The 15,174-nt window shown below is 39.1% G+C and overlaps 1 protein-coding gene across 2 annotated transcripts in view; it reads left to right on the top strand.

The window, feature by feature from the left end:
* Positions 1–9,616, top strand: part of AGPAT5 (1-acylglycerol-3-phosphate O-acyltransferase 5) — a 61,862-nt gene extending 52,246 nt beyond the window's left edge. The window contains exons 6-7 of one of the 2 annotated variants that reach the window (XM_023517577.1): positions 4,716–4,839; positions 7,813–9,616. In XM_023517577.1, the coding sequence (XP_023373345.1) occupies positions 4,716–4,839; positions 7,813–8,038 (350 nt within the window). In that variant the 3' untranslated portion in view covers positions 8,039–9,616. The remainder of the gene's footprint in view (positions 1–4,715; positions 4,840–7,812) is intronic. The other variant, XM_003797278.2, reaches the window with a different exon arrangement.
* Positions 9,617–15,174: the final 5,558 nt, after the last annotated feature.

The raw sequence follows: 15,174 nt of genomic DNA, 5'->3' as shown, positions 1-15,174 counted from the left end.
TTTGGCAGGTCCGGGCTGGGGATTCGAACCCGCCACCTTAGGTGTATGTGGCTGGAGCCTTAGCCAGTTGAGCTATAGGCGCCGAGCCGCAGTTGTCATTGTTTAGCAAGCCTGGGCCAGGTACAAACCCATCAGTCTGGGTGTATGTGGCTGGTGCCGCTGTGCTATGGGAGCTGAACAAGCCTAAATTATTTTTTGTAAGACAGTTGGGTGTGATTTTTTTTCAAATGTGCTATGTTTTAAGGACATTTGGGGTATTATTTGTCTTTGTCAGATATAACAAGGAAAAGAGAGAATTTTAAATGAGTGGAATAGTTTATAAACATAACCAAAATTTAAGAAAAATTTAAACATGGAAATAGGCAAATTACCAAGTGTAATACATTCTTATTTCTAAGTATCCATTTGAGCTAGCATCAAGAGAGAGAACCCTGGGTTTATATTTTATCTTGGCAGTGTTTGAAGTTAAACTAATGTGTTCTTGTCAAAGTGTTTATGTCAGTAGGATCACCTGAAGGCAGATGTTCAAAATATGAACAACCAGCATATTTTGCACTGAAACGCACTCCTGAAGTATTCTTCTGAATTTGATATGCCTTGGATATTTGATACAGTATTCTTAGAAGCAGTGAGGCATTTATGAAAGTAAATAATATTAAGGTATTTAACGTTAGCAAGGATAGAGATTATTTTGTCCACCCTTAGACTCGCACTGTCTGGACATAGCACTCTGCACCACTAGGTTATCTATAACTATAGTGTTCATATTCATTAGGGGCTGGGGATTTTTTCAAAGTATAGTGAGAGTGTGGTTGCAAAAATCTATTAAATAATAAGACGAGGTTCACTCAAGCTTTAGAAGAAAAGTTCTAGGACTGAAAAAGGGAGTAGCTGCCTATAATTGGAATTTAGGGAGCAGGGAGGAGGGGTCAGGCCCAGGCGTCTATGAGGCCCCAAAGGGGGTTACTCAGATATAGGTACATTTAGAGGTTGATTGCTCTAATTTTTTTTCCTTTTATTAAGTCATATACACATAATTCATGAATACATTTGTGCATATGTGGGTTATAATGTGTTGATATTTTTATACAATTTGGAGTGCTTATATCAAGATGATTGCTCTTATAATTGCCTTGAACACTGAGTAATTGTAAAGTAGGAAAATAAGGTGTTTTCATTTTCAGTGTAATTTTTTAGAATCTACAATGCATCAGCTTAAATATTAAAGTTGTATAAAGTCTATGGTGAAATGTCTTTCTCACTTTCCCCTCTGTCCCCATCCCTCTGCTCTCCATGTCCCTTTCCAACAGTGACCAAATTTCTAAGTTTCTTGTGTCATATACATGCAAGTTTAAGTATATATTCTTTTTTTTTTGTAGAGACAGAGTCTCACTTTGTCGCCCTCGGTAGAGTGCCCTGGCATCACATCTCACAGCAACCTCCAGCTCTTGGGCTTAGGCAATTCTCTTGCCTCAGGCTCCCAAGTAGCTGGGACTACAGGTGCCTGCCACAACGCCCAGCTATTTTTTGTTGGAGTTTGGCCAGGACTGGGTTCAAACCCACCACCCTTGGTGGGTTTGGTACATGAGGCTGGCCCCCTACTCAGCCCCAGGCGCCACACTAAGTATATATATTCTTAGTCTACTGTCCCTACTTTCTTATAAAAATGATTTCCATGTTAATATTTTCTGTCTTTTTTAACTATTAAAAGAGTCCTTTAGTTGTTTTTACATTTCAGAACAGACATGTAGGCTCGGTGCCTGTGGCTCAAGCAGCTAAGGCGCCAGCCACATACACCTGAGTTGGCGGGTTCAAATCCAGCCTGGGCCCACCAAACAACAATGATGGCTGCAACAAAAAGAAATAGCCAGGCGTTGTGGCAGGCACCTGCAGTCCCAGCTACTTGAGAGACAGAGGCAGGAGAATCGCTCGAGCCCAGGAGTTGGAGGTCGCTGTGAGCTGTGATGCCATGGCACTCTACCCAAGGCGACAGCTTGAGGCTCTGTCTCAAAAAAAAAAAAAGAACAGACATGTAGGCCAGGTGTGGTGCCCCACACCTGTAATCCCCAGGTGGGTGGATTGCCTGAGCTCAAGAGCTCCAGACCAGCCTGAGCAAGAGCAAGACCTCATGTCTACTAAAAATAGGAAAAACTGGCCAGAATTTGGGGTGGGCACTTGTGGTTCCAGCAACTTGGGAGGCTGAGCCAAGAAAATCACTTGAGCCCAAGAGTTTGAGGATGCCGTGAGTTGTGATGCTATAGCACTCTAGCAAGGGTGACATAGTGAGGTACTGTCTCAGAAAAAAAAAAGTTGTTTTGGACATGTCAAATTTACAAATGTGTTTATATTTTGGACTTAATATTGTCACTTCTGAGTTATTGTTCTACAGATATAACTATACACATTAGAAATAACATGGTTTTCCTTGTAGTGTGTGTTTTTTTTTTTTTTTGAGTCAGAGTCTCACTTTGTTGCCCTCTGTAGAGTGCTGTGGCGTCACAACTCACAGCAACCTCAAACTCTTGGGCTCAAGCGATTCTCTTGACTCAGCCTCCCAAGTAGCTGGGACTACAGGTGCCCACCACAACACCTGGCTAGTTTTTCGAGACGAGGTCTCACCCTGGCTCAGGCTGGTGTCAAACCTGTGAGCTCAGGCAGTCCACCTGCCTTGGCCTCCCGGAGTGCTAGCATTACAGGCATGAGCCACTGTGTCCAGCCTTAGTGTGTTGATTTTAATTGTGAGGTGTGACTTATAGCTTGAGAAACTCTCCTCTTATTGTTAATATAAAGTGGTTAATATTCTGGTCTACTTATAATCTTTTATAGATTAAGATTCACCTAAAATTATGTGAAATCTGATAAAGTTGTGTTAGGTATCTAAAATTCTGTAACTTAAAATATTTTAAGTACACACATATATTTTGGCCAAGTTTCCTTAGTATTAAATGTTACCTATATGCATTGTAGGCTATCATGTAATAGTTATATTTATGTTTCAATAAAAAATAAATTTTCCTTAAAGTTGCTAGGTTGTTTATATGCCATAGCCCAAGTGTTTGTCAAAGCATTGTAGGAGGATTATAATCCTCAGGTATCAGAATTACCTGGTATGACTGACTGTTAAGCATGGAGGGCTTCAGCTCCACTGCAGATTGCTGCCAAAACTCTGTAGGTGCGAGCCAGAAATAAGCCTCCTGTTGTGGAGGGAAGCAGGCAGCAGTCTCCCTCCTCCTCACCACCTTCTGTAGTGTAGGTTTCATTTGAAGGGACATGTAGGTCACTTTCTGGTTAGGCATCTTCTCTCATAGTTCATGTTTTTGTATTCATGGAAAGTGTCCATTGGGGTAGCAGTGAGACAAGATAGCCTAAAACTGATTTTTCAAAATTCTATTTCTAAAGTGTGTGGTATACCATAATAAATTGTGTGTTTAAGGATAACTTGATATTCTGTTTAAGCATTTTATACAATCTAGTTAGATTTTTTTTCTATTAATGGTTCCATATTGCAAACTATGTCACAGTTTATACTCTTCCGTCTCTTAGGAATATTTCTTCTCCAAAGAACTCAAATGTGTTAATATTCTCACCTTTCCACAAAGAGTAGCTTACAAAGAAAGAAAGTTTCCAGGCTCAAGCTCTTGTGTACAGCTCAGGCTGAAAACGACTATCTCCTTTTTTTCAAATTAGCATGTCTTAAGAACTATAACAGCTCATAGCTATTCCACAGTAAGAATTTTGGTTCCTGAACCAAGTATATAATATGTTAAGATACAGCAAGTATCAGGAAAGGAGGAAGGGAGTCCCAGCAACTAGAAACTAACAGCCAAGATACAGAGGAGAGGCAATTGCTCATCCAGGGTGATGGTAGCCGTCCAGTGACAGGAAGATGTCACTTCAGCCCAGGTACCTAGGAACTGGGCATTATTAAGTGTCCATAAGTGTCCTGTTGTTTACTAGGTCAGGAAGCCAAATAGAGAACCAGACTGACTCCCTCTCTGCTCTCTGGAGTTTGGCCTGCTGGGACAGTGGGAGAGGAGCTGGTGGTCTGGAGAAAGACAGGGGTCTAGTGGTGGTTGGCATTTGAGGGGTTGAGTACAGACTTACAGTAGGGATAGAGTCCAGTTTCCCATCCCAGGGCTGCCTATAGAACTCATAAACAATGTATAAAAAATAACATTTGGTATAGTTCATTTTTTTTTTTTTTTGAGACAGTCTCACTATGTTGCCCTCCATAGAGTGTCGTGGCATCACAGCTCACAGCAACCTCAAACTCTTGGGCTTAAGCGACTGTCTTGCCTCAGCCTCTGAAGTAGCTGGACTACAGGCACCTGCCACATGCCAGCTATTTATTTATTTATTGTAGTTATCATTGTTGTTTAGCTGGCCTGGGCTGGGCTCAAACCCCATCCAGCCCCACTGTATGTGGCTGGTCCCATAACTAATGAGCTACAGTGCCAAGCTGGTACAGTTGGTTTTTAAACTTAATGGCTTATGTAACTGTAGTTGATTTGAAACTACAACATGTTTTTCTACTTCAGCTTGAAACTGAAAATCACAGTTTATAATTCTTATTTTATTTTTACTAGGGAAAGAATTTGTACTTTAAAAAGTTATTTCTAAGCTTTCTTTGCCTTTTTGCCTGTTTTCATTGTGTTGTTTTATGTAACCATGAGTTCTAAAATAGTAAACAATGAAATATTTTTGTTCTTTGTTAGAATTTCTCTGCAAAGAATGTCCAAAAGTTCATATTCACGTTGATCGTATAGACAAAAAGGATGTCCCAGAACAGCAAGAATGTATGAGAAGATGGCTTCATGAGCGTTTTGAAATAAAAGATAAGTGAGTAACAACAGTTCTAGGACTTGAAAAACTTTGGTTCAACAAAATTCCACTGTAGTAAACATTTTGAAACCAACTTAAACAGTTTTGTTTTCTTAAGAATACTTTCTATAAACCCAAGTGAAATCTTGTTCTATGCTTATCTGTTCATGTTTTAAACACTACTTTTACAAGTCACACATTATTTCTTGGACAATGCTATGAGGTAAGATATAAAATTTTTTAAAAACACAGAACTTTCTCATGTAAGATGCCCCAAACTGCCTTCTCAGGTCAGAGGAAGCAGAGGAAGCAGTTGCGATGTGTGAGGACCAGTGGTCAGGCCGGCCACACACGGGAAGACTAGGCTTTGGGAAGAGAGGATTGTGTCTGCACACAGATGGGCATGATGCTACTCTGTTTGCTGGAAAAGGAAAAGGCAGTTGGCATTTTTATAACCAAAGTCTTTTTTCTTCGTTAGTATTTTGAGACCTAAACAGTTTTGGGGATTTACCTTGTGTTTGTCCATGCTAATATCATTTTGAAGCAAACAAAGGCATTGAACCTTGCTAAGAGTAACTTTTAAAGGCAGCACCTGTGGCTCAAAGGAGTAAGGTGCCGGCCCCATATGCCGGAGATGGTGGGTTCAAACCCAGCCCTGGCCAAAAACTGACAAAAAAAAAAAAAAAAAAAAAAAGAGTTACTTTTAAGTAATTAAAAGGCATATTTGTTTCTTTTTTATCTTCTAATTCAAGTTCTCTCACAATGAAAGGCATATTTGGGTTCCTCTTTATATGAGGCTTCCCTTAAAGAGGTTAAACATTGAATCCTTTGAAGTAGCAGGTTGAGTCAGAGTATATTAGAATATCTTTGATTTCTTTTTGAATCCTTTGAAGTAGCAGGTTGAGTCAGTAGAGTATATTAGAATATCTTTGATTTCTTACCACATACAAGAATGAAATTTTAGAATTTTCTTTTTTTCTTAGGAAGATAGACAGTGAGTCTTAGGTTTAAATATGATATTTACAAATGGAATTTTATTACATGAAAATATTTTCTTGGATGAAAACTTGAGGATATTCATTTACTGGCTTCCCATCCTTTCTCAAGTATATCCTATTTTTTGAAAGATATGTTCTGAACATCTCTGTTTTTTATCCTCTTTTGGAAAAAAATGTATCCATTAATTGTAGGATGTACCATTTACTAAGGCCACACTGAAATTATGGTTTAGTTTTAAAAAAATATAAAAAATACTTTCAAAAGTATATTTATATTCAAACATTTTACTCAAGTGTTTCATTCTCCTAATAGGAGACTATTAGCCCTTCTCATGGTTTAATTTTAACAGGTGAAAATTATTAAACATGTAGTAAGTTGGAAATGAAACTTTATGTTAAATTTCTATCTTTCATTGTTTATGACATATTAAGCCACCTATTCAGGACTAGCTTGGCTGAGGAAGAAATTTAAAAGTAAGACCTATATCGGGTTTTTTTGTTTGTTTGGGACAGTCTCACTTTGTCACTCTCGATAGAGTGCCGTGGAGTCTTAGCTCACCGCAACCTCCAACTCTTGGGCTCAAGAGATTCTTTTGCCTCGGCCTCCCAAGTAGCTGGGACTACAGGAACCCACCACAACACCTGGCTATGTTAGAGACAGGGGCTCGCTCTTGCTCAGGCTGTTCTTGAACACATGAGCAATATACCTGCCTTGGCTTCCCATAATGCTAAGATCTATGTGTATTGATGTGAAAATCTGTTCTCAGAAAAAAGATTGAACACTATATTTAGTATCTCATTTATGTTATGTTACAGGTATTTGCATATATTTAGGATGCTTCTAGATGTTTTAAAATGGTGTAATCAAGGATGTCCCCTTTCTGTACTTTTGTGTTTAAGACTTTTTTTTTTTTTTTTGAGACTGAGTCTCACTATATCACCCTTGGTAGAGTGCTATAGTCTCACAGCTCACAGCAACCTCCAACTCTTGGGCTCAAGAGATTCTCTTGCCTCAGCCTCCCAAGTAGCTGGGACTATAGGTGTAGCGTCAGTGTCAGACTGATCTTGAACTCATGAGCTCAGGCAGTTCACTGGACACGGCCTCCCAAAATGCTAGGGTTACGGGTGTGAGCCACTGCACCTGGCATGTGTTTGAAACTATTATATCCTGCTGTTAAAATTGACATATTTTAAATAGGAAAAGGAATTAGCCAAGCTGTTTTCCTTCTTTTACCTGCTTTAATAATTCCATAGGAGTAAGTACCTTTTTGAGAACTTCCATATACAGTTGGCTCTCTATATCCACAGATTCTAATTTATAAAAATGTGAGCTTAAAAGTTTAAAAAGGCAGAGCGGTACCTGTGGCTCAAAGGAGTAGGGCACTGGCCCCATATACTGAAGGTGATGGTGTTCAGACCTGGCCCAGGTTTGAATTAAAAACTGAAAGGGAAAAAAAAAGTTTAAAAAGGCAGCTCAGCACCTGTAGCTCAGTGGCTGGGGCGCCAGCCACATACACCAGAGCTGGCGAGGCCTGGGCCTGCCAAACAACAATGACAACTACAACAAAATAATAGCCTGGTGGTGTGGTGGGCGCCTGTAGTCCCAGCTACTTGGGAGGCAAGAGAATTACTTAAGCCCAAGAGTTTGAGGTTTCTGTGAGCTGTGATGCCATGGCACACTACTGAGGGCAACATAGACTCTGTCTCAAAAAAAAAAAAAAAAAAAAGTTTAAAAAGGAAAACATCTTCATTAAATGGTGTATACCATCTATTATAAAATATTATGTATACAATTCATATATACTAATTATAGGGCATAGAAGATATTTTAAAAGACTAGAAACTTCTGTTATGAGTGTTTCTTTTTCATTCTTACTTTCCAAGAACTTACATAACTTCTCCAGTACAAAATAAGTACCTAGTGGATATTTTTTGAATTAAAATATTGAAGTGACTAAAACCAAAATGTTAAATGTTTTTGTTCTGGCCATAGGATGCTTATAGAATTCTATGATTCACCAGATCCAGAAAGAAGAAACAAGTTTCCTGGGGAAAGTGTTAATTCCAAATTAAGTATCAAGAAGACTTTACCATCAGTATTGATCTTAAGTGGTTTGACTGCGGGCATGCTTATGACTGAGACTGGCAGGAAACTGTACGTGAACACGTGGATGTACGGCACCTTGCTGGGCTGCCTGTGGGTCACTGTCAAGGCGTAGGCAGGGAGCTGTCTCCAAGGAGGGCTGTGCTGCACTGTCTGTCTTTGGCACCTACACATTATATCAAATTGTTTCCTGGAAGTGTAAATAAAGCCTTGTTGATTGAACATTGGATAAAAATAGAATTTGTGACTATAGCCACTATGCAGTTGGTCTTGGGCATGGTTTTGTAACTTTAGCTCTGGAGCTCCCGGAAAGGATAAAAAGCTAAACAGAATTTCTGCTGTTCTTCACATTTCCCATGAACTAATGACAACTTCAGAAGCCTAGTAGGATTGTATAATTTGTTACTGTTTTGTAACTCAGATGGCTGTATTTTTTAACATTAATTTGCAACATATTTCACTATATTTGTTATTTTTAATTTGTTATAACTTGGCAGCTCTAAACTTTTATCACTGAGGTATTTAGTATCTTACAGCTAGGCAATATTTCACTTTTTGCTTAATTTCTGCAAGTCAATGAAAGAAGATGTATTTAAGTATTGAAATGTTTAAAGAAAAAGGCAAAAAATGTTCATGAGAGAAAGCTCTGTTTAGTGCATGTTTTTATTGTATTAGCTGGTTTTACTCATTTTATATTTCCAAAATAACATTTCTAATATTTATTGAAATTGCTTAATTTGCTCACCCTGTACTCTACACAAGAATAATGTATAAAATATGAGAAGTTCAAGTTAAAATCTTGCCTGATTCATTGTAGCAGAACTTTAAATTGCCTAGCCTTTTAAATATTTAAGCTACTCTAAGTACTTCCCAACATCAGTGCCATAAGTGCTTGAAAACATTAAGGTTTTCTTTTTATGTTACATCAAATCAGTGTGAATCTTTGTTGGACCCCCTGAGTTCACAGGTATTCGAGGTGATGGGAGCCGACTAGATTTACTAGCATGTGCCTTTCACCCACTTTTCTTTGATTTAGCAAAATATTTCTTTCAGAAGTCACTTGTATGTCACCAAGGTGGAGTTCCACTGTGTTCTAGTCCTTCTCCTCTGGATTCTCATCAGTGGTGCTGCTCTGCGGCTTGCACACCGACTTGCAGGGAAGAAAAGCCAGCCAGGGTCAAAGTTGAACTGTCTAAACTCAGCCCTTGTGAGGGAGCTTCAGCAGCTGCTCTGGAGGCATTTTGCGTTTATCTGTGTCAAGAAATTTCACCTCCTCAAGCCAGTGAAATACAGACCTAACTCCTCAAGCCTGAGGGAATTTGTTTCCTTCCCATTATTTTCTTCTTCTTCTTCTTTTTTTTTTTTTTTTGCTACACTGCAGTCTGAGGTTATTCCTATCCATCATTCCCATTATTTGCAATGGAGCTACACAGTAATATGGACCACCTCAGAACAAGAGCCGAGTTCCAAGAACCAAATCACACAATTTTCAGTCATGAGACAATATTTCCTATGGAAGAAGACACTTTTTAAGTGTAATCTGCTCTGTTTTTATGCTATAATTTAAACTTGATTGCCTGTTTAAGCTAACATTTCTGCTTACTGCTAGTGAATTTTTGTTGCAGAATTATATGTAGGTCGCTACAGAAGTTTTGAGATAGACTGTTAAGATCCATTATTCACATCCAAGAAACACAGTTGATAGCATCCTTTCTGATTTATCTGTGCAAGTTTAACTTGCTCAGCTTATTAGTGTTGCTGGGAAGGCTTCATTTGTTTCTAACCAGGTGGATTTTACATTTCATGATTTTTGTGTATCTCTAAACTTTCATAATGACCCGTGAGTCAGTGACCCAGATGAAATATAACACTTGAATAATGATAAACAAAAAATTAAGAGAAATTTTGTCTGACTGTGTTACACTGTTCCTCCAAAACTAAAGAATAAGCCATTTCAAACAACACATTTGAAGAGTTTTGTGGTGTCCCTAGTATGTATATGTGTATACATTCATACACACTCAGGATGCAGCTGGGCTCATTACAAGTGGGGCGTGCATAAAACTTAGGAAAAGTAATTTTCTCTCGCCTGTAAAGCAAAATTTAAATCCCCTATCTTTGTTAAATAACATTTTTTAACAATCCTAAATTTAGGATTTATTTCTAACTAGGGTCAAAATAAATGTAAATTTTGGAACTTATTTTGAATATCATGGATATGCTCCAAATTTAAATTTTAAGAGGCAGTACCACTGGAATTATGTGGCTTATGACTCATTTTAACAAGACAAAGTAAGATCACTTGAATGTCATGTTTCTTACGACTTAAATTCTTCTCACAAAAGGTCTAAAACATGGTAGTCAAAAAAGTTTTGTATCAAAATGTTGGAAAATTGAAACTTCTTTCTCCTTAACATGTATTGATATTGACTTGAATTATTTTCTAAAATTAAAAGCCCTATGCCTACCTGTAAATCTTTTCACCACTCATTTATACTTTGGTTTGTCCTGTTATTGTTGATTTATGACTTAGTTATCACTTAATTTTTCTTTATAGAATGCCATCCATGTTAATGTGCATGCTTTTGTCTTTTTCAGAAGAGAGAGTGTTTGACTGAGAGTAAAAAAAATAAAACTTTCCACTATCTCTAATGTCTGTGCTGCTTAACATTTCTTCTTCTTTGTTTTCTTCTTTTTTCTCTTTGTCACCCTCAGTAGAGTGCTGTGAAATCATAGTTCACAGCAACTTCAAACTGTTGGGCTCAAGCGATTCTCTTGCCTCAGCCTCCCAAGTAGCTGGGATTACAGGCACCCACCACAACGCCCGGGTATTTTTAGAGACGGGATCTCACTTTTGCTCATCTCAAACCTGTGAGCTCAGGACAGTCCATTCCCCTCAGCCTCCCAGAGTGTGTTTAATATTTTTTGACCAGGCTCAGCGCCTGTGGCTCAAGTGGCTAAGGCGCCAGCCACATACACCTAAGGTGGCGGGTTCGAATCAGCCCTGGCCTGCCAAACAACAATGACGGCTGCAACCAAAAACTAGCTGGGCCTTGTGGCAGGCGCCTGTGATCCCAACTACTTGGGAGGCTGAGGCAGGAGACTCACTTGAGCTCAGGAGTTGGAGGTTGCTATGAGCTGTAATGCTAGGGCACTCTACCCAGGGGTGACAGCTTGAGACTCTCTCAAAAAAAAAAAAATTTTTTTTTTTTTTTTGACCAAAAATTTACCAGCAGTCTCCTATTACATAAAATAGGCTTAAAGACTGGCCCTGCATTCTAAATTTATAAAACCATAATAGTTTCCTAATGTATTAAACAAAGTTTTTTAAAAATACTCAAAATTGTGAAAAATTATTTTGGTTGTATAAGCTCATCTACAGTTTATAAGATTCATGGCAAGTATTAATTACTTGGCAATTTTGTGATGATTAAGTAATCTCAGTGAATGCCTACAATTAGCCAGGTTGGCGAGTAAAAAGTGCCAATCTGGCTAATTCTTACATCATACATGCTAATAGTTTATTTAATACATTTCATTTCTATGTAATTTTTTTCATATAAAGTGGCAATAATATTCCTTACTAACAATATAAGCTTTATTTTTCCATAATTTATAATTACATTCTCTGAGTATGTGTCAACAAGTGATCTAACTAGATTGACCATAAAAAAGAAGTATAGAAATACACATACAGCATATATAATTTGCCCATCAATTACAGACACAAAGTGACTCCCAGATACATACCAGACCCACATTGGGAAGACAGAGAAAAGTCTTTCCAATGTACAATTGCAAGTGGATAGTAAAAAATTTGGCCTTAATAAATTTGTTTTGAAGTATTTAAAGATTAAGTAAAAGGGCTTGGCGCCCCTACTCAATGGTTAGGGCGCCAGCCACATGTACCCGGGGCTGGTGGGTTCCAACCCAGCCTGTGCCTGCCAAACAACTATGACAACAACAAAACCTGGGCTTTGTGGTGGGAGCCTGTATTGCCAGCTACTTGGGAGTCTGAGGCAAGATAATCATTTAAGCCTAAGCATTTGAGGTTGCTGTGAGCTGTGACACCACCGCACTCTACCAAGGGCAACATAGAAGACTCCATCTCAAAAAAAAAAAAAAAGTAAAAGATTTTCTTGGCCAATACAACATACTGCCTTGTAGTGTTACGCATCTTTATAAGCAGACCTTTTCTCTCTTTTGGGCCAGTTTTCATTATGAGCACACATTACACTTTTAGATTAAAGATTGGCTTGCTTGAAATATGTTACCATTTAGTATACAAACTACACAGCACCTAGTCATTAATGAAAATCAGTACTTACATTGAAAGATTTGAAATATTCAGATAGTTGATACATAGGTAAAGTATCTGTGTAATTAGCTGAATTTAAAACATAAATATTAGGGTGGCAGCTGTAGTTCAGTGGGTAGGGCGCTGGCCACATACACCAAGGCTGGCAGGTTCAAACCTAGCCCAGGCCAGCTAAAAAACAACAAAAATAGCCAGGCATTGTGGCTGGTGCCTGTGGTCCCAGCTACTTGGGAGGTTGCGGCAAGAGAATTGCCTTATCTTAAGCCCAAGAGTTTGAGGTTGCTGTGAGCTGTGACGCCACCACACTCTACCCAGGGTGACAGCTTGAGACTCTTGTCTCAAAAAAAATAAAACTTAAATATGGGTTCAGTGCCCATAGCTCAGTGGTTACGGTGCCAGCCACATGCACCGGGGCTGGCGGGTTTGAACCCCGCCAGGGCATATACAATTTACTAATTTCAGTGTAGAGCAGTTATGACACTAAGATATCATCCTCAACATTCATTTGACATCTTTTCCAATTTGTGTATGAAAAAGTGGGCAGTCATACTTGAGGTAGTTATATATGAGGTTAAAGAGATAGGCTTTGTTGGCTCCAGCCCGTAATCCCAACACTCTGGGAAGCTGAGGTTGGTGGGTAGTTTGAGCTCAAGAGTTTGAGACCAGTCTGAGCCAGAGCAAGACCCCATCTCTAAAAATAGCCAGGTGTTCTGGACGCCTGTAGTCCCAGCTACTAGGGAGGTTGAGGCCAAAGAATCACTTAAGCCCAAGAGTGAGGTTGCTGTGAGTTGCAATGCCACAGCACTCTACCGAGAGCAACAAAATGAGACTCTTGTCTCCAAAAAAAAAAAAAGCCTTTTTATTACATATATGTAATACCTGGTCATTATCCTTAGCAGAAAAAAAGTTATTTTTAAGAAAGCCACTTCAGAGAGAAAGTTCTGCTGTATTGAAGAAAATCTGGTATGTGGAGCAAACTATGTTTACTGATGGTGATGAGATAGGTCAGTTTTCCATTTAAATTATTATTAGTCCATGATTTGATATATGAATATGTAAGAAATGTTCCATGATTTTATAAGTGTTCATATCTTTTTAAAAAAATGAATAACTTGTCTCCTGGTATCTTCAGAATAAATTTTGACCTGTATTACTGGATTTGATGTTACTTCATTTATTCAGTAAGAATGGAAAATATGAACCTTAATGTTACTTGGTGATAGAAGATATTCATGGTAAAAAGTTATTTCATATACAGTATAGTTGATAAAGTACACATTTTATGTATTTGAATGTCTTATTGCCAATATTGCCAAATACAGCTATGAAATACTATTTTTTTTTCTTGGAGACAGAGTCTTACTATGTTGCACTCAGTAGAGTGCTATGGCATCACAGCTCACAGCAACCTCAAACTCTTGGGCATAAGAAAAAGTGATTCTCTTGCTTCAGCCTCCCGAGTAGCTGGGACTACAAGTGCCCGCCACAATGCCAAGCTATTTTTTTGTAGTTGTCGTTTTTTATCAGGCCAGGTTCAAACCTGCCAGCCTTGGTATATGTGGCCAGCGCCCTACCCACTGAGCTATGGGCACTCAGAGTGCTGTGGCTGTAGTTTGAGAGTGGTCTCAAACTCCTGAGCTCAAGCTACCCACCAGCCTCAGCTTCCCTGAAATACTATTTTAAAAATTCACAGCTCACAGCAACCTCAAACTCTTGGGCTTAAGTGATTCTCTTGCCTCAGCCTCCCGAGAGGCTGGGACTGTAGGTGCCTGCCACAGTGCTTGGCTATTTTTTTTTTTTTTTTTTGGTAGTTGTCATTGTTTGGCAGGCCCAGTGTATGTGGCTGGCACCCTAGTTGCTGAGCGACAGGCACTGAGTTTAATTTTTCTATTTTTATTAGAGACAAGGTCTCCCTCTTGTTCAGGCTGGTCTCAAACTCCTGAGCTCAAACAATCCTCCTGCCTGGGCCTCCCAGAGTGCTACGATTACAGGCGTGAGCCACTGTGCCTGGCCAATGATTAGAGAGTCTTACTACATAAACTCTTGGCTGAGCTCAGTAATTCAGCCCTGTAATCGTCCTAGCACTCTGGGAGGCCTAGGTGGGTGGATTGCTTGAGTTCACAAGTTTGAGACCAACCTGAGCAAAAAAGCGAGACCCCCGTCTCTAGTAAAAATAGAAAAACTGAGGCAAAAAGATCGATTGAGCCCAAGAGTTGGAGGTTGCTGTGAGCTATGATGCCATGGCACTCTACCAGGGCTACAGGTTGATACTCTGTCTCAAAATAAATGAATAAATAAATAAATGAAATGAAATAAAATCACACAACTGATGCTTCGAGAAGAAAAATGTGCTCTCTTTCTTTTCTGTTTAATAAAGATGAAATGCAGTATTTCAGGCTAAGTGCTTTAAAAGTAAATGGTCATCATTATAATCCAGAGTATAGGTTTTGTTTAAAATTTAGATGGAGCAATATACAGGTTACAAAAGGAAAGATTCTTCAACGTTTGCAAGAAGATCTCATGGTCTTAGGGCTGTGGAGTGCCTCTTTGTGTGGTGGCAGACGCGAAGGTCCTTCCATATAGGGACCTAGAATATAGCAATGCTCAGTTATGCTCTTATGATACCTTACTAAGGTATCCCAATTATGATAGATAGCTAGATAGATGATAGATTTGTGTGTATATATATACATACACACACACACATATATGGCCTTAAAGAAATTTCCTTAGCTGTTTGAGCCTTCCTTTATAAAAGGGGAGAACAGGGCAGCACCTGTAGATCAGTGGTTGGGGAGCCGGCCACACACACCGAGGCTGGCAGATTTGAAACCAGCCCAGGCCTGCTAAACAACAATGACAACTGCAGCAACAACAACAAAAATAGCCAGGTGTTGTGGCGGGTGCCTGTAGTCCCAGCTACTTGGGAGGCT

Source organism: Otolemur garnettii, unplaced genomic scaffold (genome assembly GCF_000181295.1).
Source record: "Otolemur garnettii isolate 467f Iridium unplaced genomic scaffold, OtoGar3 scaffold00114, whole genome shotgun sequence".
Classification (NCBI taxonomy): domain Eukaryota; kingdom Metazoa; phylum Chordata; class Mammalia; order Primates; family Galagidae; genus Otolemur; species Otolemur garnettii.
This window is presented reverse-complemented; position numbering and strand designations above follow the sequence as displayed.